We start from the raw sequence: 23,600 nt of genomic DNA, 5'->3' as shown, positions 1-23,600 counted from the left end.
GCTCACTTACCATTTTCTTCCCTATTTCAATTTGTGTTCCTAATCTGATTTTTGTGGTGCTGCTTTTGATAGGTTGGACTGTTTTATCCCTTTGTGTAAAGACAGATGCAAAACATGAGTTAAATAGTTCTGCTTTCTCCCTGTTGCTTGTCACCTTTTTGCCACTTTCTCCTAGCAATGGACCAATTGTTTCCTTAACTTTTTTCTTGTTTTTAACATGTTGGAAGAAGCTTTTTTTGTTAATTTTTACTTTTGTGGCAAGCCTTTCTTCATTGTGAGCCTTAGCTTTCCTCACTTCATCTTTACAGGCTCGGGCTATTTGCTGATATTCTGCCTTAGTTATGTCCCCCTCCTTCCACTTTTTATACTTACCTTTTTTGTCTTTCAGTTTGCCAGATAGTTCTTTATGCAGCCATGCTGGTTTCTTTTGGGAGCTGTTATTTTTCTTCTTCATTGGTATTGTGCTAGCCTGGGCTTTTGTAATCTCATTTTTCAAAATTTCCCAAGCTTCTTGAGTTGTTTTCCCCTTGAGGATTCTCATCCATGGAATTTTTCCCAAGCTCTCTCTAAGTTTATTGAAATTAGCTTTCTTAAAGTCCAAGACTCTAGTTTGACTTTGTTCTACCATTTGTGTTTGCATAATGTTGAATTCCAATATTGCATGGTCACTTGCCCCCAGGGTTCCTATGGCTTCAACACCTTCTATCATTTCCTCTCTGTTAGTGAGAATTAAGTCCAATATGGCTGATCCCCTTGTTCCCTTCTCTACTTTTTGGAAAACAAAGTTGTCTGCTAGGTTTGTTAAGAACCTGTTGGATCTTCCACTTGGTGCAGAGTTTGTTTCCCAGTTGATGTCAGGGTAGTTAAAATCTCCCATTACTATTGTGGTGTGCTTCCTACATACCTTAGTTAGCTGACTAGCAAAACGTTCATCTACTTCCTCTGCTTGGTTGGGTGGCCTGTAGTATAGACCTATGGCAATGTCATTTCCTCCACAACCTTTAATATTGACCCAAATGCATTCAAGATTGACCCAAATGCATTCAAATCTGGGCTTAGGTGATATTACCTAGCTTATCCAATGAAGACTCTATTATCTTTTCCAAGTTAGTTTTTCAGGCTGTACAATCCTCCAAAAAGATGATTTTATTAGTCATCAATAGTAGAAGAAAAGACTTTGAGAAATTATCTGGGTGCCTGTCTGTCCAAAATAGATTGATGACTGGCTTTGAAAAAGTAACACTACCTGCTTAACTTACTCTCTCCTGGAATAGCCTGCTTTAGCTATATTAGAGTAACTCCCTGTACCTTAGGATTTCAACATCAGTTGTACCTTCCCCTAAAAATATCTGATTCCTAACTAAATTTCCCTAATCTCATTCAGGCTTATTTTCTAAAACTCATCTCCAAAAATCTATCTGAGTAAAGATCTAACACCCATATGCTAACTTGAAGAAATTAATATAGTATCCTAGCTCAAAAACGTAGACTCTACAAAAAAACAATGCTGTAGTATGAGAATGACCATTGTCTTACCTGAAGGGTCGTTTTCAGGGCGCTGCGAAGGAGAGTCCAAGCAAGGGTTAAATACAGCCAATCTGCCCAGAACTGAATTGAAACTTTAAACCACGCCTCTAGTGCTGATTATCTTCATATTTTTTCAATGAAGACGTGGAACTGTTGCGCGCTGAGAAAACAAGTCAATAAGAAAAACCAAACCAACTGGAACAGTAAATGTTCAAACTGTCACCAGCGGAGCCAGACCCCAGGGTGGGGTGGACTCTCCTTCGCAGCGCCCTGAAAACGACCCTTCAGGTAAGACAATGGTCATTTTCCAGGCACTGCTCTTGAGAGTCCAAGCAAGGGACATGCCGAAGCATGGGCGGGAAGCAGCAGCATTCAGAGTCTCTCCGCTGGTGTGAATGCCTTGAAGAACAGGCCTCCCAAATGCCCCTTCCACTGATGCAAAGCTGTCCAACTTATAATTTTGGACAAATGGAGAGAACAAAGTACAGGTAGCCATCTTGCAAATTTCTTCAATCGGTGCCTGGATCACCCAGGCTGCCGTGGTGGCGGCGCTCCTAGTCGAATGTGTTGTAATGTGATGAGGCACAGATTTGGACTGCAGGATATGAGCAAGGGCGATGCAGGCCCTCAGCCACCCTCCGATCGTAGAGGAGGACACTTTCCTGCCCTGGGAAGCCGGCTGGAATGATATGAAGAGTGATTCAGATCGTCAAAACCCCACTGTGCGCTTGATGTACCTATGAAACGTCCTGCGCACATCTAGCAAGTGCCAGCATTCCTCCCTCGGATGTCTAGGATGCGGACAAAAGTCCGGAAGAACTACCTCCTAGGCTCGGTGGAACCAGGAGTTGATTTTGGGGATGAACGACAGGTCCAGCCTGAGAATTACTCTGTCTTGTCAAATCAAGCATACGTCCTCTCTGACGGACAGGGCAGCCACCTCCGAAATACATCGAGCTGAGGTGATGGCGACCAAAAATGCTGTCTTAAATGTCAGATGTTTGAGACTGGCAGTTCTGAGTGGTTCAAACGGGGGGCCGATAAGGGCAGATAGAGCTATGTTGAGGTCCCAGGATGAATATCTGTGAACCACTGGGGGTCTCAGGTTAGTTGTGCCCCTGAGAAAACTGCGAATGGTAGGATGATGGCCGAGCGAGGAATGTCCATCGGGGGCCAGAATGGTTGAAATTGCCGCCACCTGATGCCATAGAATGTTAGGCGCCAGGACCTTGTCCAAACCATCTTGCAGGAAGTCCAGGATGACAGGGACCGAGGCTGAGGAGGCTGAAGATCCACGAGCAGTGCACCAGCTGGCAAAGGCTCTCCAGGTAGCATCATAGATCCAGGTCATGGATGGATGCCTGGATGCTTGGATGGTGCAGATCACTTTGGCCGAGAAACTGCCTCTGCTCAGGAGATCCCTCTCAAGTGCCAGATGGCTAGTTGCAGCCACTGGGGCTCTGGATGTTGAAGAGCCCCCTGACTGAGGGAGATCTCCTGCGGAGGGATCCACCACGGTGGTTCGACAAAGAGGCTCACCAGGTCCGCAAACCAGGTTCTCCTGGGCCAGAACAGTGCCACCAACAGTACCTCCGCCGCCTCCGACAGGATCTTCTGGATGACTCTGGGAAGTAGAGGTAACGGAAGGAAGGCATACAGTAGTCCCCGCGGCCAAGGGCAGTGCAAGGCGTTGACTCCTTCGGCACGCAGGTCGTGGAACCTCTTGAAAAACCTTGGGAGGTGCGTGTTGGATGCGGTGGCAAACAGGTCTACCTGTGGACGGGCGAACCTCTGGGACAATTGCTGGAACAGATGCGGATGCAGGCGCCACTCCGAGTGGTCGACCGTGGCCCTGCTCAGCCAGTCCGCCTGGGTGTTGGTCGTGCCCGAGATGTGTTCCGCCTGTAGGGACAGGAGGTGTTTCTCCGCCCACCGTCCTAGGATTTCGGCCTCTGACATCAAGGATCTGGAGCGAGTGCCCCCTTGGCGGTTGATGTGCGCCTTTGTCGCAACATTGTCCGTCAGTATCCACACATGGCGCCCTTGTATGCTGGTCTGGAACTGGCAGAGGGCCAACCTGACTGCCCTCAGCTCCAGCCAGTTGATGCTGTGAGCAGCCTCGGAAGGAGACCACCTGCCCTGCGCCAGTTGACTATGGCAATGAGCTCCCCAGCCGTAAAGGCTGGCGTCCGTCGTGATGGTGAGACGGATGGGTTCATTGAAGGGGGACCCCTTTGTCAGGGCAGGGGACAACCACTACCTGAGGGAACGCCGTACCTCTAAGGAGACCGGGATTAGCCTCGTCTAGCTGCTTTCGTTGGCCCTTTGGTAAGGGAGCAGGAGCCACTGGAGCGGACGGGAGTGGAGTCTTGCCCAAGGCTCGATGGACAGACACGAGATCATTTTGCCTAGAAGCTGAGACAGCTGAACCACCTTGGCCAGGGGCGACCGCTGCACTTGTGCAACCCTCTCCCTGAGGCTGGTCACCCTCTCCGGAGACAGGAAGACCCGGCAGGAGATGGTGTCGATGATGGCCCCTACATGTTGTAGTCTGGTTGCCACAAGAAGATGATTTTTCTCCAAGTTTATGGAGAACCCGTGGTTTGAAGCACCTGGATAGTGTACACTCCAGGTCTCTGGTTGCCTGTTGGTGGGATGACGACTGGATGAGGACATCGTCCAGGTAGCAGTGCAGTCTTATTGGATGGGATCTGAGAAAGGCCGCCACCGCCGCGAGGATTTTCCTAAATGTCCTGGAGGCCGATGATAGGCCGAACGGCAAGGCTCAATACTGGTAGTGGCGGCCTGCGTAAGTGAATCTCAGGTATCGGCGATGGGCTTTGCGGATGGGTATGTGGAGGTAGGCCTCTTTGAGGTCTATGGATATCAATGTATCCCCCGGCCTGATGCATCCCAGGATGGACTGGAGGGATTGCATTTTGAACCTCCGATAGGTTACATGATAGTTTAATCTTTTTAGGTCCAATATTCCCCTCCATCCCCCGGAATTTTTGGGAACCAGGAACAGGATTGAGTAAAATCCTGTCCCCACCTGACCCGCCGGAACTGCCTCTATGGCCCCGATATCCCTGAGATGCCTGATCTCCTGTTCCATGAGGGACCATTTGACTGGGCATGAAGGGACAGGGCACCTCATGAAGTGGCGGGGGGGAGGGAGAGGAACTCCAAGGTGAGGCCCATGCGGATCGTTTGTAGGACCCACTGGTCCGACGTGATCTGCTCCCACTTGGCGTGAAATAACTGGAGACGCCCTCCTATGGGAGCTGATCGTTGATGGTCATTTGTATCTCCTGAAGGGGCGTGAACCAGACCCCCCTGAAAGGGGCGTTTGGAGTAGTGTTGCTGGTGACCTCTGTCGTGAAAGGACTGATGGTCTTGGGACCGATCGATTTGCTGAGGATACGCACGATGAAATGGGGCGGAGCTAGTGGAAGGCTCAGTGTTCCGAAAGGGCTGCCTCCTGTAGGAGCTGGGACCCTTCCGATCGAACTTCTTATTGACCAATGGCATCACCTTCTTCTTGTCCTTGTTTTCTACTACGACAGGATCCAGGACCTCCCCGAAGAGCTTGTCCCCTTTAAAGGGGGCTGTGACAAGCTTCCACTTGGAGCGCATATCCACGTTCCAGTGTCTCAGTCACAAGAGGCGTCTGGTGGTGACATTAGAGGCTAGGGCTCGAGAGGCAAACTTGGCAGCGCTCAGGGTGGTATCGGTGGTGTACTCCGTGGCTGCCATGATCTTGTTGATATTCCACCTCAACTTGGTGTCCTTGGCTGGAATTTTTCTCAGCAACTGCCTCAACCAAAGCAGGGCTGCCCTGGAAAGGAAGGAGGCTGAGGCGGATGACTTAATCGCCCATGCTGCCGCTTGGTGAGTTTTGTGGCAAGCAGTCTCGGACCTCTTGTCCTCAGCTGTGAGCCCCTCTAATAAGTCAGGGGGGAGATCAGGCGTAGAGGTGCGTGCCGCCACGGGAGGATCAATTGGAGGTAGCTTAAGCAAATCCTCCAGGCTGGCATCTACTGTATAAGCTTCTTATCATTGTTGCTGGGGGTAGTCATGGTAGCAGGCTGCACCCATTGCTTTTGAACCATGTTGAGGAATAGTTTGGGAACTGGGACTATCTCCTGGGCCGACATAGGTTCTTCAAAAAGGTCCCTAGATAGATCATCTGGGTCTTGGGCCGTCGGAGCCGACGGGGTAGACCCCATGCGGGTCGCTACCTTAGCTTTATCCAGGGTGGTTTTGAAGTTGGTCAATTTAAATAGGCCCAAAAAGGTAAGCTTTTCGGAAGAACCACCTTCATCCCCCGAGAACTTGGGTTCTGCCTAGGTAATAAGTCTTCCTCCTCCTCCCAGGCCAAATCCTCCGAGGCTAGGGAGGAATGGGGGGACTGAGGAGGCTGGGAGAAGGATGCAATACTGGGAGCTGCCTGGGGCTCCAGATGGTGGGTCTTGCGAGTGCGTTTGCCTCTTTGATGCATGCCCGCTTCAATGACCTGGGAAATTGCCGTTGATGACCTCTTGCATTTCCGCTGAAAGGTTGGGCCCCTGGTCCTTGACTGGGTGAAGCCTGGGGCTGGGCCTGGGAGGTGGAAGTTGCAGTGCCAAGGGCCCCATGGGGGCTGGCCCCTCCTCCAGGTCCGAAGGACAGGCGAAGAGGTCGGCCTGATCCGCCATCAAGGGGCCTGGTGAAACTGCCATGGCCAAAGAAGCCGTGGGTGAGAATTCCTGGCCTTCCCCCTCGCTATCAGAGATAGGTTGAGCCTGGGCAAGGGCAACCTCTCCGGAGGATTCCTGAGAGTCCACCACCTGGGAAGCTTGGGCCTGCTGCTGGGCCTTGGAAAATTGTTTTTCTAGGGCCTTCTGACGGCATATGGTGTCCTTATCCTGCCCCAATCCCTCCTTAGGCCCGGGTTTGGAATAAGGTTTGTTGCCTCTGATGGCCTCCCTGACAGCCTTGCCAGCCTGCCTAGCGAAGGCTTGGGAGGAAACCCCCAAAGAGACAGGTAGGGAACCACCTCCACTCACCACCTCACAGTAGCCCACCGCAAGCCAAAATGCTCAGGAAGAGACACAGAAGGTTGCAGGAAGAGATTCAGCCAGGCAGGGTTATGGTGCGAGCAAATCCAGCTCCCAGCACCTGCAGGAAGGTAAGGGTTGTGATCCAGGCGACCACAAGCACTTGCCACTTCAGTTCGAAAGGATAGGGGCCCAGATCGCCGGTCTAACCGGTCAATGAGGTCTCCACGCGGCTCCTGCTATGAGTCAGGCTTTAGCAGCTACGGCATGCGGTTAAATCGAAATAAAAAACGAAACAGGCGGCTCCAAATGGAGGTCGGAACTCCCTGCCGCCTCTCGACATTTTAAAGTTGCCGCTAATGCTTAGGAGAGCCCTGAGGGGCCGCACTAAACGCCGGCTTGTAAAAAGCATGGACGATGACATGGGAGCTCTCAGTGGGGATTTCCTCCTGCAGCAGGGTTGCTGCGGCGGTGCTGGTGACGGCAGTCCAACCCACGCACTTCCCCAACAGCTGTCTGTGACCCTGCGGGGCCCGTGCAAGATCGGGACACCGGGAGGACCAAGGGGTGAGAGAGAAGCCAAATTGGGATTTAAAGTAAATTTCTCTCACCAAGCCTGCTCCAATGTAAAGAGCATGATCTTTTCCTTTCAGTAATATAATTGAGAGTCCAAGCAATCTATCTAGAATTGAAGAAAAACTCGAAGCGTGTCCACTGGGCTAGCTGAATTGAAAAAAAAACTGAAGATAATCAGCACTAGAGGAGTGTTTTAAAGTTTCAATTCAGTTCTGGGCAGATTGGCTGTATTTAACCCTTGCTTGGACTCTCCAGAGCAGCGCCCTGGAAAACAATTCTTCTCAATTGAAGGGGGGAAGGGCAAGCTTTAACCAGTCAGCCCTATTATTGCAGCAAAAGCCATTGCATAGGTGGGCAATCAAATAGCAATAGTACTTAGACATATATACTGCTTTACAATGTTTTTACAGTCCTCTCTAAGTGGTTTACAGAGTCAGCATATTGCCCCCAATAATCGTCATAATCGTCATTTTACCTGCCTTGGAAGTATAGAAGGCTGACTCAACCTTGAGCCTGCTGAGATTTGAACTGCTAAATTGCAGGCAGCCGGCAGGCAGCAGAAGTAGCCTGCAGTACTGCACTCTAACCACTGTGCCACCGTGGCTCAATGATTGTTATAAAGCACCAGTCAGCAGCAATAATGGTAATTAATATTGGCAAGTGACCAGCAAGACTTTCAACAGGATATTGGCCAATTAGACACTTCAAGATTTAATTAGTACCACAAAAAAAACAACCTTCCATATAGAGCTAAATTTAGAGATTTCTCAAACTGTGGGATGTAATTACTTCACTCTTCCTCTAAGCCTTTATAACTAACAAGCTATACAACTCGAGCTGGATCTGTTTAGACTTCTGCTCCAAGCAGGAATTCATTGCTTTCTTGTAAAAATGAAGTTAAAAGAACTTTGTTTTAATGTATTCTCAATTATAACAACGTTTGTTTAAGAAGACAAACAAAAAATTAATTTAGGATATGGCAAAATTATCATCTTTTATAAGCAACTTTCCTTCCATAGATAATTTTGAAAAAACATAGAAGTATGCCTCTGCAGTTCATAAACATATTGCATTCTCTTTTTACCTTCCACAGCAGCTCACATTCTCTTTCTTCTAAAGCCTTTTTGTGTCTGGAAGTCACGGCCTTCACTTCAGATTGTACCATTTTTGCCTTCATCTCAACTTGTTCTGCTACAGCTTGCGCTTGCTCAATACTCAGCTATAACAAAAAAAATACATTTTAGTCAATTAATTGTACAACAGAAGACAGAGCATTTATTAAGCTATTTTTTTTAAAAAAAATAGAACTGAAGCACAAAATAACCAAGTCTACCAAATAGAAATATAGGGTACTTAGAGCATGTTCAAACCTTGACTAATATAATCAAACTTTGAAAGTGGGCTGGCAATGGCTGATTGACCACTTCCATTATTAGCATCAGAGCACAGTGTTAAAACCTTCTGTGAATTAGGAATTGGTAAAACTGATTATTTTTCTCAGAAAGTGATTTATTCAAAATGGTCTATTTCCGCAGATCTATATCTCTTGCTCAAATAATGCATATACTGTACCTTTTTCTGCCATGAATTCTGATTTAATCTACTACACAGAAATCTTCATTCACATATAATAGTAGACCCTGCTTCTTTTAATTCATTCACAGTATGTACAGTTCAGAGGTGGGTTCCTACCGGTTCGCACCGGTTCGGTAGAACCAGTTGGTCAAATTTACCAAACTGGTTTGAAGATGTTCCACTGGTGGATCCAGAAGTAAGTTCCGGAACACCCTGCCCGGGCTGGCCCTGTCACTCACTCGCCATGCCCATTCCATTGCAGATCGCTTGCTCCTCCACCTGTCTGCACTAAACAAGCCCAGCCCACAGCTCACTGATTGGCTGGAGTCCAGCCTATCAGTGAGCAGGCTGGAGTATTAAAAGCATTTAAAAGCACGGCGCCAATGGCCAACATTCCTCTTTTGAAAAGAGTCTTTCTGCTCGCGAGCAGCTGTCGCATCGTGCTTGCTGACCGGGTCCTCCCTTCATTTCGTTTTGTTTCCCTTCGCCTTCCAGAAGCTTGCTGCTTCCTTCAGGTAAGGGGGGGGCAGCGGGAGGCTAGCTTACGCCAGCTCGCCGCTTTCGCAAGGGAAGGCCTTCAGGCCTTTGCTCGCGAAAGTTGCGAACTGGCGTACGCCGCATGCCTTTTGGAAGTGGGTGGCGGCAGCAGGGGGGAGAGGCTAGCTCGCCTGCGAAAGCAGTGAGCTGGCATATGCCGTGTGGCCGAAAGGGAGTTTCCTGCTACCTCCTCCCCCCATCTCCAGTTTCGCCTGGCTGGCTAAGCCTGCCAGGCGGCGAGCCTACCTGACCCGGTTGTCCCTTGTCCCTTCAGTCCAGCTTACCTGCTGCCTCGTTGCCTGCCTGCTTCCTGCAGCATCCATTGCATCGGAGAGCTGCTGATTCTGCCTGCTGATAAGTGACCCGTTTTTTTAATGCTTTTAATGTTTTTTTAAAAGAATATTTTATTTATTGTATAGAATTGTTTTAAATTGTTTTATTTAAAAGTATTGAGTATAGAATTTTTTTAAATGGTTTCATTTTAAATTATTGTGTGTGGAATTTTTTTTAAAATTGTCTTAGACTATTTTTAAAAAATATGCTATCAACAATAAATTGAAATAAACCATTTAAAAATATTCTATTCTCAATACATTTAAAAGTATTGTTTTTAATGGTTTATTGTAATGTATTGTGTATGGAATATTTTTAATGGTTTCATTGTAATTCATTGTGTATGGAATATTTTTAATGGTTTCATTTTAAATTATTGTGTGTGGAATCTTTTTTAAAATTGTCTTAAGACTATTTTTAAAAATATGCTATCAACAATAAATTGAAATAAACCATTTAAAAATATTCTATACTCAATACATTTAAAAGTATTGTGTATAGAATATTTTAATGGTTTTATTGTAATTTATTGTGTATGGAATATTTTTAATGGTTTTTAAGGACTTTTTATTATTTATAGAATATATATTTTAAATTATTTTTAGGGAATTTTCATTTATTTATTGTTTATAGAATATGTTTATTACAAGAAATGTTATTCCTTTTTGCAAATGGTTTATTTGTGATGCAATATGTTGCTTTTAAGTGTGCAGGTTGGTGCATGGTTTATGTGTCTCAAAGTGGCTGCTTTTCTATGGGCAGGCCAGGTTGGTGCAAGGCAGCTTTGCCAGATTTTGTGTGTTTCTATGTGATACCTGGTTGTTTAGGTAATTGTGGGGTGGTTGCTGGTTCTGTGAGCTTCCTGGCACTGGCCTTTATAATTTCCCACAATGCCTTGATGGTTTTTATTCCAGTGGCTTTGTCTTTCCTGTCTTTAGGATTAGAGAAAAAAGCTGGTTTCATCTGCAGTCTCTTGGTGAAAAATTGTTATTTTTTGGTGTTTTCCTGGCATTGTCATAGTTTGTGGGTGTGTAATGTCCCTCAGTTATCTACGCATTAATAATGATCAAGTACTAATAATATTTCCTTATACATTTTAGTGACCTTTCCTTACATAATTAGTGTTTTCTTTCATACTTTTAGATTTCTAATTTCTGTTTCTGTTAGTTATCAATTGCTAAAACAAATCCTACGTGAAAATGTATTCAAAGCCTTCTTGATTTTAATTGTCAATTTATTTATTTCTGCATATTGTAATATTTATTCATTTTCATATCTCTGTTTTTCCACTGTTGTGCAAACACAATTCCAGCAGCTGCTAATATGTGTAAAATTAAATATGTATTGTATTCCCTTTCAAATAGCCAACATAATATTTCTGGTTTTAAATCCATATCTTGCTTTACCATTGCTTCTAACCACTAACTCTTGAATAGTTACTTGGACTGACCTAAGTACTGAACCTAATTCATATATTCCTGTTTTTTGAACTGAGAACTAAATTTCAGAAAAAGAAATCTGTATTGTTCTGTGAATCTACCTATGACATTCATTCTTGATTTAACTTCTTGGATGGAAGACTATATCTTTCCTGTTTGTTGGGGGACATCCTTCCGGAAAAGACTGTACATTGTTGAGTGAAAGCAGAGGTCCCTTCTGTTACCTGTAGTCCTCAGCTTACAACCACAATTGAGTCCAATATTGTTTTATTTCTTTTGCAGTTAGTATTATTTAACAGAATGAAGAAGAGGCAACAGAGTATGACCGCTTTCTTTTCCAAAAACCAAAAGCTGAGGAATCAGCTGATCCATAATAGTCACCAGTACCACAAGCATCAGTACCACAAGCACCAGCACCACCACTTCCACCATTTGAGGTCGAAGAAAGCAGCAAGTCCATCTTCTCCACTCAAGTTCCACAACTTCCTGACTGCTGGAATTTGCAGCAATATAGACACTTCAAGGACAAGTATGATGGACTGGCAGTATCTGACAAGAAGTTAGGTTGTGAGTACGGTGCAAAACCCATGTTCTCATTAGAGAAAGGTATTCATGTTTCTAAAGAGTGGAAACATTTCCAGGTTGTGCCAGCAGGGAAATCTAAGGAGACAGAACAAGCATCACTCAGAAAAAAATTAAAGGAACATTTTCAATCAAAAGCACACCTTATTTGCTTGGAGAGCAGTAAACAACGGAGCAAGATGCTTTAACCGAATCCGTAGATAAGTCAACTGAGAAACATTTATCCAGTACTTGCAAAATATTTTCTACTGTTTACGATCTGGCGCAAAGATGTAATCCATTCTCAGAATCGAAGCGCAGGTAAATTTGCTAACCATGGTTGGAGTGGATGTGGGAGTTGGCTTGCATTCCCAGAGATCCACAGTGAAAATAGTTGAATTCATTGCAAACCAAATCAAGACCACCATGTTTTCCAGAATTATTGCAAAGAATCTAAAGGTGTGCCTAATAATAGATGAAGCCTCAACACTTTCAATGAAAGCAGTGCTGATAGTTTTTGTTAGAGTTGAGGATCTAGAATGTCCAGCAACCATTTTCGTTGAGCTTTTGGAATTAGAGAAATAAGATGGGGAAACCATATGTTCTGCAGCGATGGGAAGCTTGCGTAAAGTTGGGTTTACCACCGAATATCTCCAGAAGAATGTAATCGCTTTCTGCTCTGATGGTGCCAATGTTATGCTTGGAAGAAAATCTGGAGTCAGAACCAGAATAGCTCAAGACTTCCCAAACATCATAATCTGACAGTGCTTGAACCACCACCTACAACTTGTGCTGGATGATGCAATAAGAGAAGTGAAGCAGATCAACCACTTCAAGATTTTCCTTGATAAAGTACACACCACCTTCCACAAATCCTGCAAGAGCCAGAATGACCTCTTCCAAATCTCCGAACAATTGGGCATTGAAATTGTGAAGATTGGCAGAGTTTTGGGACCAAGATGGGCTGCCTGTAGTTTGAGGGCAACCATGGCTTTGTGGGATGCTTATCCAGCACTACATCAGTTTTTTCTGGGCAATGAAAGATTCCCAGGCAGGGCTTCCCGTTTTGAAAAACTAAATTTTTTGAAGGATTTGGCCCTCATGATAAGATATTCTAAATGAGATTTCTCATCTGTCAAATGCCCTGCAGGGGAGAGACACCGATATCATCAAGGCCGAAAAGTTAGTATTGCGAACATTCAAAGCTTTTCAAGTGCTTAGATAGAGAAAAGGCACATATGAAAACAACATTGCTGCAATGCTAAAAACACAAGCCTTCAAAAACATCAATTTAGTTCCAAATCAACGATTTGTTGCCCTTCCTCGTGACAAGATTCTGTCATGCATCATCACCAATTTGAAGAAAAGACTGATGGATTGCGACCATCTCAAAACAGGTAGCCAATTGCCAGCCGCAAACAAGTTTCACTTTATCACATATTTGGAGCCAGATTACTGGAACATTGAATATGTAGTCGTTCCATGGGCTGAGGCAGAGGCAGCATTGTTTGAATTTGGTGAAATTTTTAATTATGAAATTAATTTGAACGACTACAGAGATTTTTTGGAAAATGTGCTAAAAAATCCAAACAAGTACAAAATTCCTGACGGTATCAAAAAAGCTAAAGATATTGTCAGGACAATTGCTGTTAGTTCAGCAGAGGCGGAAAGGGGATTCTCAAAAATGAACCTCATATGTTCAGAGCAAAGAACCCGCCTAATTGTTCCAAACGTAAGTAATCTAATCATGATAAGTGTTGTTGGCATGCCTGTTGAGAGATGGGACCCAATTTCTGCAATGAAAAAGTGGTTCAGAGCGCACCATCACACGGCTGATGATCCACAAGTAAAGACCAAGAAAGCTGCAACTGAGGAGTCTGGAAGCTTAAGAACAATATGGAAATATCAACAACAAGAAAACCAATAACACAAGAAAGTACTTGAATGTATCTCTTTCATTGTGTTATTCTTATGTAAAATGTAAGTGCATGCAATTAAAGTCTTCCTTTCTGTGTCTCTTCTTTGTGCAGGTTATTGGAGCAAGGTGGTGAGGAGGTGGTGTGCAGAAGACTGGCAAGGCAGTAATCTTCCCTCTGTAAGTAGCTGTCTTTATTGCTGGGTGTGCTGGGTTCATCCTTAATATAGTAAGTGCAAGTGATTAAAATCCTCCTTTCTGTGTCTCTTCTTTGTGCAGGTTATTGGAGCAAGGTGGGGAGGTGGTGGTGCAGAAGACAGAGAAAAGGACAGTAATCTTCCCTCTGTAAGTAGCTGTCTTTATTGCTGGGTGTGCTGGTTTCATCCTAATGCAGTGCATGCAATTAAAGTCTTCCTTTTTGTGTCTCTTCTTTGTGCAGGTTATTGGAGCAAGGTGGTGAGGTGGTGGTGCAGAAGACGGAGAAAAGGACAGTAATCTTCCCTCTGTAAGTAGCTGTCTTTATTGTTTTGTGTGCTGGTTTCATCCTAATGCAGTGCATGCAATGGAAGAGTTCATTTCTGTGTCTCTTCTTTGTGCAGGCCATTCATTGGAGTCAGTGATACTGAAGACTTGCAAGGACAGTCATCGTCCTTCTGTAAGTAGCTTTTTTATTGTTTTGTGTACTTATTTTAATCTTATTGTAGTTTATCCATTGGGGCAAAGAATTCAGTGACATCGTTTTGGCCATTCCCACCCGGTCACATGGGCAGCAAGCCATGCCCACACCAGTCACATGGGCAGCAAGCCACTCCCACATAGCAAGCCACACCTACAGAAGAGGTTCCAAAAAGTTTTGAAACCCACCACTGATACAGTTACCACATCAAGTGTGAAAAAGAGAAGCCTTGTACATGCCTATCAAATCATATTCCCAGCAGTCTTCCTCATTCAATTCAGTCAATGAACTCCTGGAAATATCTGTATTCATCATAATAGCTTGGCCCAGACTCTGCCTGCATCCCACCAGGAGACTTTACAGTAGATTAAATCCAGCCATTCAGGAATTTGAGTGTGTTTTCTTCAATATATGCCTTGCAGTTCTCTGCTCTTAATTTCCACTTGTTCTCCTTCTTCTATGCCCCCTTTCAGTGGCAGTAAGATTTAGAGTAGAAGAGTCATGAATAAAAATTCAACCTTCCCAATTTCTTAACGCAATTGATAATATAATTGATGATCTCATTTAAACATGACTACCACACGTTGAAAACATTTCAAAATAATTTCATTCTTTACAACATTGTAGCATCTTATAAATTATCAACATGTTTTCTGGACTTTTTGAATATACCCAGTCATTTTGCCCTCAACAACTGAAAGCCACCATGAAAAAAATGCTTTTAATATTTTGGTAAAAAACAATCTGTTAATACAGCTATGAAAATGCATGATTTATTAATTAAGAGAAAAGCAAAAGATATGTATTCTTTCTTCCACAATGTCAAATGATTTCCATGAACATACACTGTACATTAGACATCTAATAACCTAAAAATAACAGGAAGTTATAGGTCAATAACATTCCCATTTAGCCTAATGTATCCCCAAAAGAATCAAGCTTTAGACTTTGAGACAGATACACATTCTTAAGCACACATTACATATCAGGATTTTCAAGACTATTAACATCACTGTTGAAAGAGATCAAAAGTTGCGTTTTAACATATTTTAAATTTAAATTTAAATCTTAAGATTTATGAATAAAATTTGGTTAACACTGATAATGTAGTGTTTCCTTTTCCTCCATTACCAAAAATTACTTATCAGAAAGTCCTTTTTATGCAATTCAGGTAAAGCTGCATTTTAAATGTTTCTGTTGTGATTGAGTAATGGGTTCAAAGAAAATACACTTTTACCCAGTTTTGGATAATTTTCAAGGTTTGGGAAACGCTGACACGAGGGAAAGTAAGGTTAAAAGCATATAGGTTTATACCCTTGGGTTTCTATTGTGGAGGAGTTTTCTAAAAGAATTATTTACTGGGATAGCAACATACCTGTTGCATTATGGTAGCTGTAAGACACGGATAAGATGTAGAGGTGGGAAGCAGAGATCCTTAACAATGGAAGCAACAAGTCCTGAAGAATAGCTCCAGATTTCAGATCATACTATTTCATTGTCTCATTACAAAACACGAATTTTGTAATGTTCATGTAATATCTCTTGTCCATCAATGCACAGGAGCAACATACATTTTATTGTGGGCCCAAGCTAAAATTATTGCACAAGTTCCAAAACATAGGGCAACTGACATCCAGGCAACCATGTTAATCTTTTACTAACATTCAGCAACCACGTAGGCTTTTATAGTAAAAAGTCAAAATCTTCTACGTGAATTCCTGACTTTCTTTCTATTGCTCCTATCAGGCATAAACAGATTTCTGATTTACTGCTGCAATTAAAAGAAGAAAAACCATCTATTTTTTTCTCTATAAGTTACCTAATAAGGCTGTGATGGCGAACCTATGGCACGCCAGCCGTCAGCTCCGGCGTGCACGTACATGCCGGCTAGCTTCAGATTTTTTGCCCTTCTAGAGGTACAAGGGGTGCCTTTTTCCCTCCCCAAACTTCAGGAAAGCATCAGGAGGCATGTGAGGGTGAAAAACAGTTCCAATGGGCCAACCAGAAGTTTGGAAATGTTCTATTTCCAGGTTCCGGAGAGCGTCCGGGGGAGCGGGGGATGCTGTTTTTGCCCTCCCCAGGCTTTACGAAAGCCTCTGGAGCCTGGGGAGTGGTTGCCTGCATGAGCAGGGGATTGCGCATGCATGCGCAGGTGGACAGGGAGATTGGGTGGGCAAGCGCGAGCACAATTTTGGCACGCCGTAAGAAAAAGGTTTGCCATCACTGTAATAAGGCATAGATGGTTCTCACCTAGCAATCTTAATCGGTATCAAAATATTGATGGTAGGGTGGGGGAAAAGAGTCACTACAATCCAATTCGTGGATCAGACATCACTATTATTTGCTCAGAGTTGCTGAACGAATGGTAAAGGGGTGATTATCTGGAGTTGGGTTTTGTCCAAATGCTTGGTTTTCTGGCAGTAGGAAGCCAGAAATTTGTCTGCTCTCAAATATTGTTCCAATCAGAAAAGGAGGAAAAAAGAGGAATCCTAGAAGACTTATGTATCATTGACCTGTTTATAAAGACAAACTAGTGATGTTGCCCCCTGCTGCCTCCTTTTTTAAAATCCATCTTCTCTCGTGGATATACCTCCTGTCACATTTTTTTCCAGGTAGGCAGACTCATGTATAAAAGAAGCACCAATACTGGAATACCATATCGCACAACTACTCAGGCAGTGAGCATGGAGGGGTTCCTGTAAATAAAGATAAGGCTAAATGCTGCTCCTAACTATTTGCTTTGTACAAAGCCATGTATGTATTATTTTAATAACAACAAAAATTTAGACTAAGAAAAATTTACTAGCAGTCTGAGGTTTTTTAAACAATGGTTTATCTGTACAGCCCTTCCTTTTTGATCTTTCTGATACCTTTCTTCTTAAAGTTTTTTTTTTGTCTTAAAATTTTCAGAAAGGTATTTTTAAAAAAAGGCTTGGATGCATGATCTAAATTTGTAACCTCTTTCAAAAATCAATCTGCCATCTGGGGATTTTTCAGAAAGATGTAGGGTATGCTTTTTCTGGATGTGCTTTATTTGAAAGATTCAAAACTGGACACAATGCCAACAATACAAGAAGTAATGCCTCTGTGACATTCCAGACCAGGAAAAATGTCCATAAGCTTAGCAAAAGAATTTCCTACAAATTTTGATTTTGAGATGAGCTAGACTTGCTTAACTGGTTTAATGGCACTTTGGACAAAGACATTTTGTGAATATTTTTTTTAAAAAATGTATTTTTGGAAATGGTTATCATGCACCACTTATTGAGTCACTGAGACTATTAGATCAAAGCTTTTAAAAAACCACTTTCAAGAAAATACAGATATTATTTTTTTCCCTTTAGCCAGAAATATCAATTTAATTATTTTTCTTTAGGTACATTGAGAGCATATGCACCAAAGACAAATTCCTTGTTTGTCCATTCACACTTGGTCAATAAAGAATTCTATTCTATTTTATTTAACTGACCCAGCAAGGAGAGCGGATTTTCCAGAGAGCCTAGGAAACCTTAAAATAAAAATCAAACAGTCTGATAACATAACAAGAACCAAAACTGCAATTTGAAAAATCTCCCTAGTTTTATAGAAAGACAGCTTTAAATAATGATACATTGGGAAAAGATATTGAAACAGCCTAAGCTAAAAGGTTTAGATAGTTAACTGCCAAAATTTAACAAATTAAAAGGAATCTTTCCACAGAGATGGTGCGATCATAATCCCAGGGTTATCCTCATCCTAAATTTGTCTGCACCCCTCCTCTCTCTATCACACACACACACACACACCCCTATATCGATTTTTGTTGTTTTAATTTTTTCTGTTTTCTTTCTGATGTTAAGGAAAAAAGGACAAAATAGAATGGTAGATTTAAAAAACAATGTATTTACAAATACTTCATACACCTCTCAAATATATTTAAAACCTATATTCATGAATCCAGGTATCACACAATAACGTGACACATTTCTACATCATTCAAGAGAGAATGGCATAGCAGAGTATATACAGAAGTGTTCTACACTAAGAATACTCAGTGTTTAGCCTAATACATCAACTTAAGCTGTATTGACTTAGACTTCTGGAATTCTCCAGCTAGAGTTGAAGTCCACCCATTGCCAAGATTGAAAAACAATGGTTTATCAATTATGGTTGTCTCCCAACAGGCTGCGAGACTTCAAAGAATATCAGTCCCTAGCTTAAGCTGCATATTTACCTGAATAGCTTGGCGGCCCTGTTGTGCATCTGCTAGCAGCTGAATAGTAAGAGTTCTGGAGTCCTGCAAAGCTTCTTGGAGGTAGATAAAGCTATGGCCGACATGGCGTCCCATGGTGCATTCCCGACAAATGGGAACAGAACAAGCATCACAGTAGAAATGCAGCACCTGAGACAGAGAGAGTATTGAATAATATGCACATCAACAGAAGATGTAAGATTTTTTTTAAAAAAAGCCATTTCTTAAATGGGCAATTTGTAAAGTACACTCCAGAGGGGACAAGAAAGTTCCTTTTTGTTTTAATTCAAGGTATGAGAATAGCATTTTTTGTTATATCTTTCTTTATAAACCATTTACTTTGAAGTGCCATTAGATTTATATAATTCCTTCCAGTTAAGCTCTTAATTTACTGTTTATTTAGATAAAATGTTAGTTAACCACCCTCAAACAGACCCCAGTGAACTTTCCCAAAATATTGTGTCAAGGGATTAACTGATTTATTCATCAGTGAACTACAAAGCTCTTTTCACATTTCATCCAGCAGAGGGAAGCAACAGAGAGCTGGGAGTGCTTCTCATTTAGGTTTTTTTTTTAAAAAAAAAAACCTCAGTGTTTACACCATCTTTTATTGCTCCAGAACAGTTTGATATGTTTATCTCTGTAGAACACAAGTAGTTCAAATTACAAGAAAAGTAATGTTATAATTGTGTTCTATAATTATGTGAAATAGTGTGGCATTCATTGTTCTTATTTTCTTGGCATATCCTCATTCATTATTCTGTAAAACTAACCATGATATTAAAATATTCCAATTTAACAACTCAAATCAATGTCTAACAATCAATCAACAAAAATCACGAGTTTCAGCATTAATAAAACTATATATATTTTTAATGAAGACCATGAATCTGTAGAGTCAGAAATAACTATGAGAATTACTATTACCTGGGATCCCATAATATTCAACATTTGTTCTTTGGCAGAGCATAGCAGCATCATTTTTATTTGCTATCTGATTGCATTTTATTTCCAAATGTAAGTGTGCTCTTAAAAAAAAAATCCTATACAGAAAAAAAATAATCCAAAAGCACAGAAAGAAGTTCATGCAGGTCACCAGTATAATATCACAGTCGTGGTGGTAGTTAGAAACACCAGGAAGAAAATGGTGTCAATATGAGCAAGAACTCTGCTTCAAACTACTATTAACCCTCTGAAACAGTTAATGCCAGAAGCAAAGCTAAGTCAAAGTCCAGAGAGCAGTGCTGTCATACAGATCCAGATGCTACTTTCCACAGGGATACAATGCACACTAGCTAAAAAAGAAAGGAAAAAGTAATGAAAAAAAATTAATAGATCGTTAAAGAAAGCCTTTTCTAGTTGAGCTGACTATAGCTTTAAAAATGGCTTGGTAGCAGTGGGAACTACCTAGTGACAAATAAATCATCTTTAAAATATAGAATTGATATGCAAAAAATGTTTTTAGTGTTTTGAGAATACAACTGGTTTAACAAGTGAAATTGCAAAAATTTCGACCCAAACACTATGTTGCCAGAAGAATGATTAATGAAACGAAGAGCCACTCTTTCCTCTCACTAGCTGTGCTAACAGATGCTGATGTTAAGATAAGGTGAAGTAAAAGATCGTCTTTAGATTGCCTTTGTCATCTTCAAACTGATTGGTATATTTTTAGTAGCATCTCTCCATTACTAAAGAAAATAATAATATCTCCATCTGTAGTGGTGTTCTCTTCTGTTAGTCCTTGAATTGCAACTGTAATGGCAGAGGTGGGCAGTTTAGTTTTAGCACCTAATTTTGGAGGAAAGTTTGAGGGAGAAAGAAAGTCTTTCCCTTCCAACTTTGTTTTCTTTATTGAAGAAATATGGTTTTTTGGGGAGGGAGGGGAGTTAAAGTAATGGAAAACTTTTGGGAAACTCATCCTGAAGCTGCTGCCTTAGCACGTGGAGACTAGTTTTCCAAAGCCTACACGAGTCAGAGGTTTGCAGTTGATTTGGGCAGAAAGCTCTGAAAGCAGCCTCCATTTCCTGTAAGAAATGGCCAAAGCAAATGGTGACTGTTTCCAGGGGGCATGGGTACCAGGCCCAAGCATTGAGGTTGTGTCATGGTGGGAGGAGAAGAGGGGTGGGGATGCTGCAGCATCTTCATAGTCGGGTTATGTGGTTGAATGACCATAGGAGCAATTCAATTGTAATTTTGAAAGAGGATCATATATGTAGTTATGAGGTGTCTGAATAACTTTGAACTAACCTGTATTATCTAGAGGACTACCAGTACTGTCCTTTGTCAATATGGACCTACCAGTGGGCAGAACCAATGACATGAGATGATAGGAATTATAGTCCAAAATGTCTGCAAGGTACCAGTTTTACAGTTGTATCTGCCTACAGTGACATAACAAACTTATGCCCTTTCTTGCCTTTGTTCAATATACTTCCATATTTGGGTGGTGGTAATGGTTGTGTAATAATACTTAATAATACTTAACTACTTCTTATGTTAAAAAGCATGAAATATCTAACTGGCTATTGTCCTATAAAAAATGTATCCCGTCTATCTGCTGTGGCATAATACTAGTTATTAGTACAATACTAAGTGCTTGCCAACACTTCTCCCAACTGTTCCTCGCCATGTCCTCTGACTAAGAATGTGCAGTTCCACATAGACTGACAGCAGCTTTTCATCCACAAAAAGGAATTCTACCTAACTGGTATTTTGTTCTGCCTAACAACATTCTGCATCATAGAGTATTCCAAGGTTATCCAAACATTTGCAAGGAACTTTTAAGAAAATAATGGAAGATTCTGATTAGAAAGTGAATTTACACTCTCATAAGCAATATGCTACTTTTCTATGTCCTGGCCAAACTGTTGTGGTTGTTGTTATTCACAGGAAATAAGATAATAATTAGGTATGACATTTGGTAGCATTTCTAGTGCTAAGCGAGACAGTTGTTAAGTGAGTTTTGCCCCATTTAAAAACTTTTCTTGCCATAGTTAAATGAATCACAGCAGTTATTATGTTAGCAACGAAGTTGTAAAGTGGCTTTCCGAGGGGCCCTGCAACTGTCACAAATATGAAGCAGTTGCCAAGCATCTGAATTTTGATCATATGAGCATGTGAAAAACAGTCATAAGACAGTTTTTTTCAGTGTTGTAACTATAGTCACTATATGAATTGTTGTAAGTCAAGGACTGCCTGTAGCAGGAATCCTATGGCTGTAGACAAGATTGTCATGTCAAACAAAATCCCCCCAAAAGACAATGAGAAATCCATTTGTACTAGATGTTGCCATACTGCTACTAGAATTCAAACTGTTTGGAATGCAAAATGACATTTCTAGGGATAGGTTGGGGGAAAGACATACCATAATAGTTACATTATAATATGGGGTCAGCACAAAAACAAGAACTGCTACATGCATGAAGCCCACTTATTTGTTTAAAGGCTGGTTTTAATTAAAAACTCCACTTTGCAGGTCATTCATGGAACATTCCTAAACCTGACCCCCAGATGATATTGGTCCATCTAGCCAATGTCTACTTAGTTACTAATGTTAAAAACAACAACAACAACAACAAAAAGCAAAACTAGACACAGAAATGGAGACCAAAGGCTCAAATCCTAAAATGCAAATATTGGAAATAATCTGGAATTACACTAAAATAGTTAAAGAAATAGTTCGTTTCATTATCATAGAAAATATATAAAATAGAATAGCATTTCAGATTTCCTGATGCAGATTTCAAAACCAAACGTAGCCTTATCATTATCAGAAGCAGTAACAGGACTTAATGACAAAGAAATAGTGTGTTTTTGTGCTAAGAATTATTTGCAAATGCTAAAGCTATTTGAATTCAAGACTTTCATTAATGCCCATTTCCTCAGCTAGGAGGAAATGTTCTTTGAATTAGTCATATGCATTCAAACAAACAAACAAACAAACTCTGCCTACAGGAACCTGCTACATTTTCCAAAGCGGTAGGGCATATCACATGGGGCTATTCATCTTTTACAGCTGTAGCAGGCAAAGGAGTACCAGAACAAGGCTATAAAGTTGATTGCTCTAGGATAGGGCTTTACAGTGCATAATAAAACAAAAAACACGAATGTTCAAGTGTCATACTCCCTTTTTGGCCCATCTGCTTTCAAAGAGCTTAGAGGGGGATGGGTAAGTAAAATGTCTCCAAGGATTGCATAGCAATCAACCAACATCTGATGAATGGCCACTAGAGTTAAACTCTGACCTGAATGGACAATTCCTAAACCAGTTACCCTCCCCCACATTGTCCCCAATATGCCCCACCTACCTGCCTCCTCTTTACAAATGTTTTAAGTACCAGGCACAATTAACAAAAGCAATGGAATGTGGATGCAGTTTCCACTGAAAGCTGCAATGCAAAAAACAAAAACAACATCCCACACAAAAAAGCTGAGATTCATTGGGAAGCCAATGGAGACTTATAGCTTAATTGTACTACTTTGCCTTATTCACATATGGACATAAGAAAAGAAAGGGATTGATTGTTGTGCTATGATTAAGATGACAGAACAACAGAGTATGAAGAGTTACCAACACTTCCAAATATTTCAAATGGAATGAAAGACACGAGAATAAATGATAAAAATGTATAATATTGTGTGGACTCATGGCACCACAGAATCTATTTCCTGTATTTTTTAAAAATAGGGATATTAGAATATGTTTTGCTTTCCCTTTTCTAGTGAAATATCCAAATCTTTCTGATATTTCTATATACAAATCTTATTTTGCTTGAAATGGACTTTGCCTCCCTTGGATGTTGCCAAATTTTATCATGCTGGCAGCAATAAAGAATCAACTAACATCTCTACAACTCTGAATATAGATTTATTTTTTGCCTACTTTTGTCTTAATTTCTTTATGTCATGAAATTAAGTAACTAAGACAAATAACATTCCAATTCTAGCTTGAGAGATCCAGTTTTTATTAATAGCTATAGTGGCAATAGTAACATAATATTCTAACTTTTTAACTCACATTTCATACCTGACCTTCCTCTTCCTCTTTTACTTATAAAGAGTTCATAGTTTTGTTTTACATTGTCTTTGATCAAAATAAGCTTGGAATTGATTTACTGAACTGAATTGATTCTTTTCCTTTCACTTGAACACATTCAAAGGGCTTGGGTTTGCTAGGGGCTTAGGCTTAAAA

The 23,600-nt window shown here is 41.5% G+C and overlaps 1 protein-coding gene across 1 annotated transcript in view; it reads right to left on the bottom strand.

The window, feature by feature from the left end:
- Positions 1-23,600, bottom strand: part of TRIM71 (tripartite motif containing 71) — a 73,976-nt gene that overhangs the window by 12,096 nt on the left and 38,280 nt on the right. Inside the window, exons 2-3 of the mRNA XM_081969820.1 lie at positions 18,392-18,559; positions 8,227-8,361 (exon numbers count right to left, since the gene is read on the bottom strand). Coding sequence (XP_081825946.1) covers positions 8,227-8,361; positions 18,392-18,559 — 303 coding nt within the window. The remainder of the gene's footprint in view (positions 1-8,226; positions 8,362-18,391; positions 18,560-23,600) is intronic.

This window comes from Natrix helvetica (genome assembly GCF_964273705.1).
Source record: "Natrix helvetica genome assembly, chromosome: Z".
Lineage (NCBI taxonomy): Eukaryota > Metazoa > Chordata > Lepidosauria > Squamata > Natricidae > Natrix > Natrix helvetica.
Note: the sequence above shows the minus strand (reverse complement) of the source record. Positions and strands in the feature narration are given on the sequence as shown.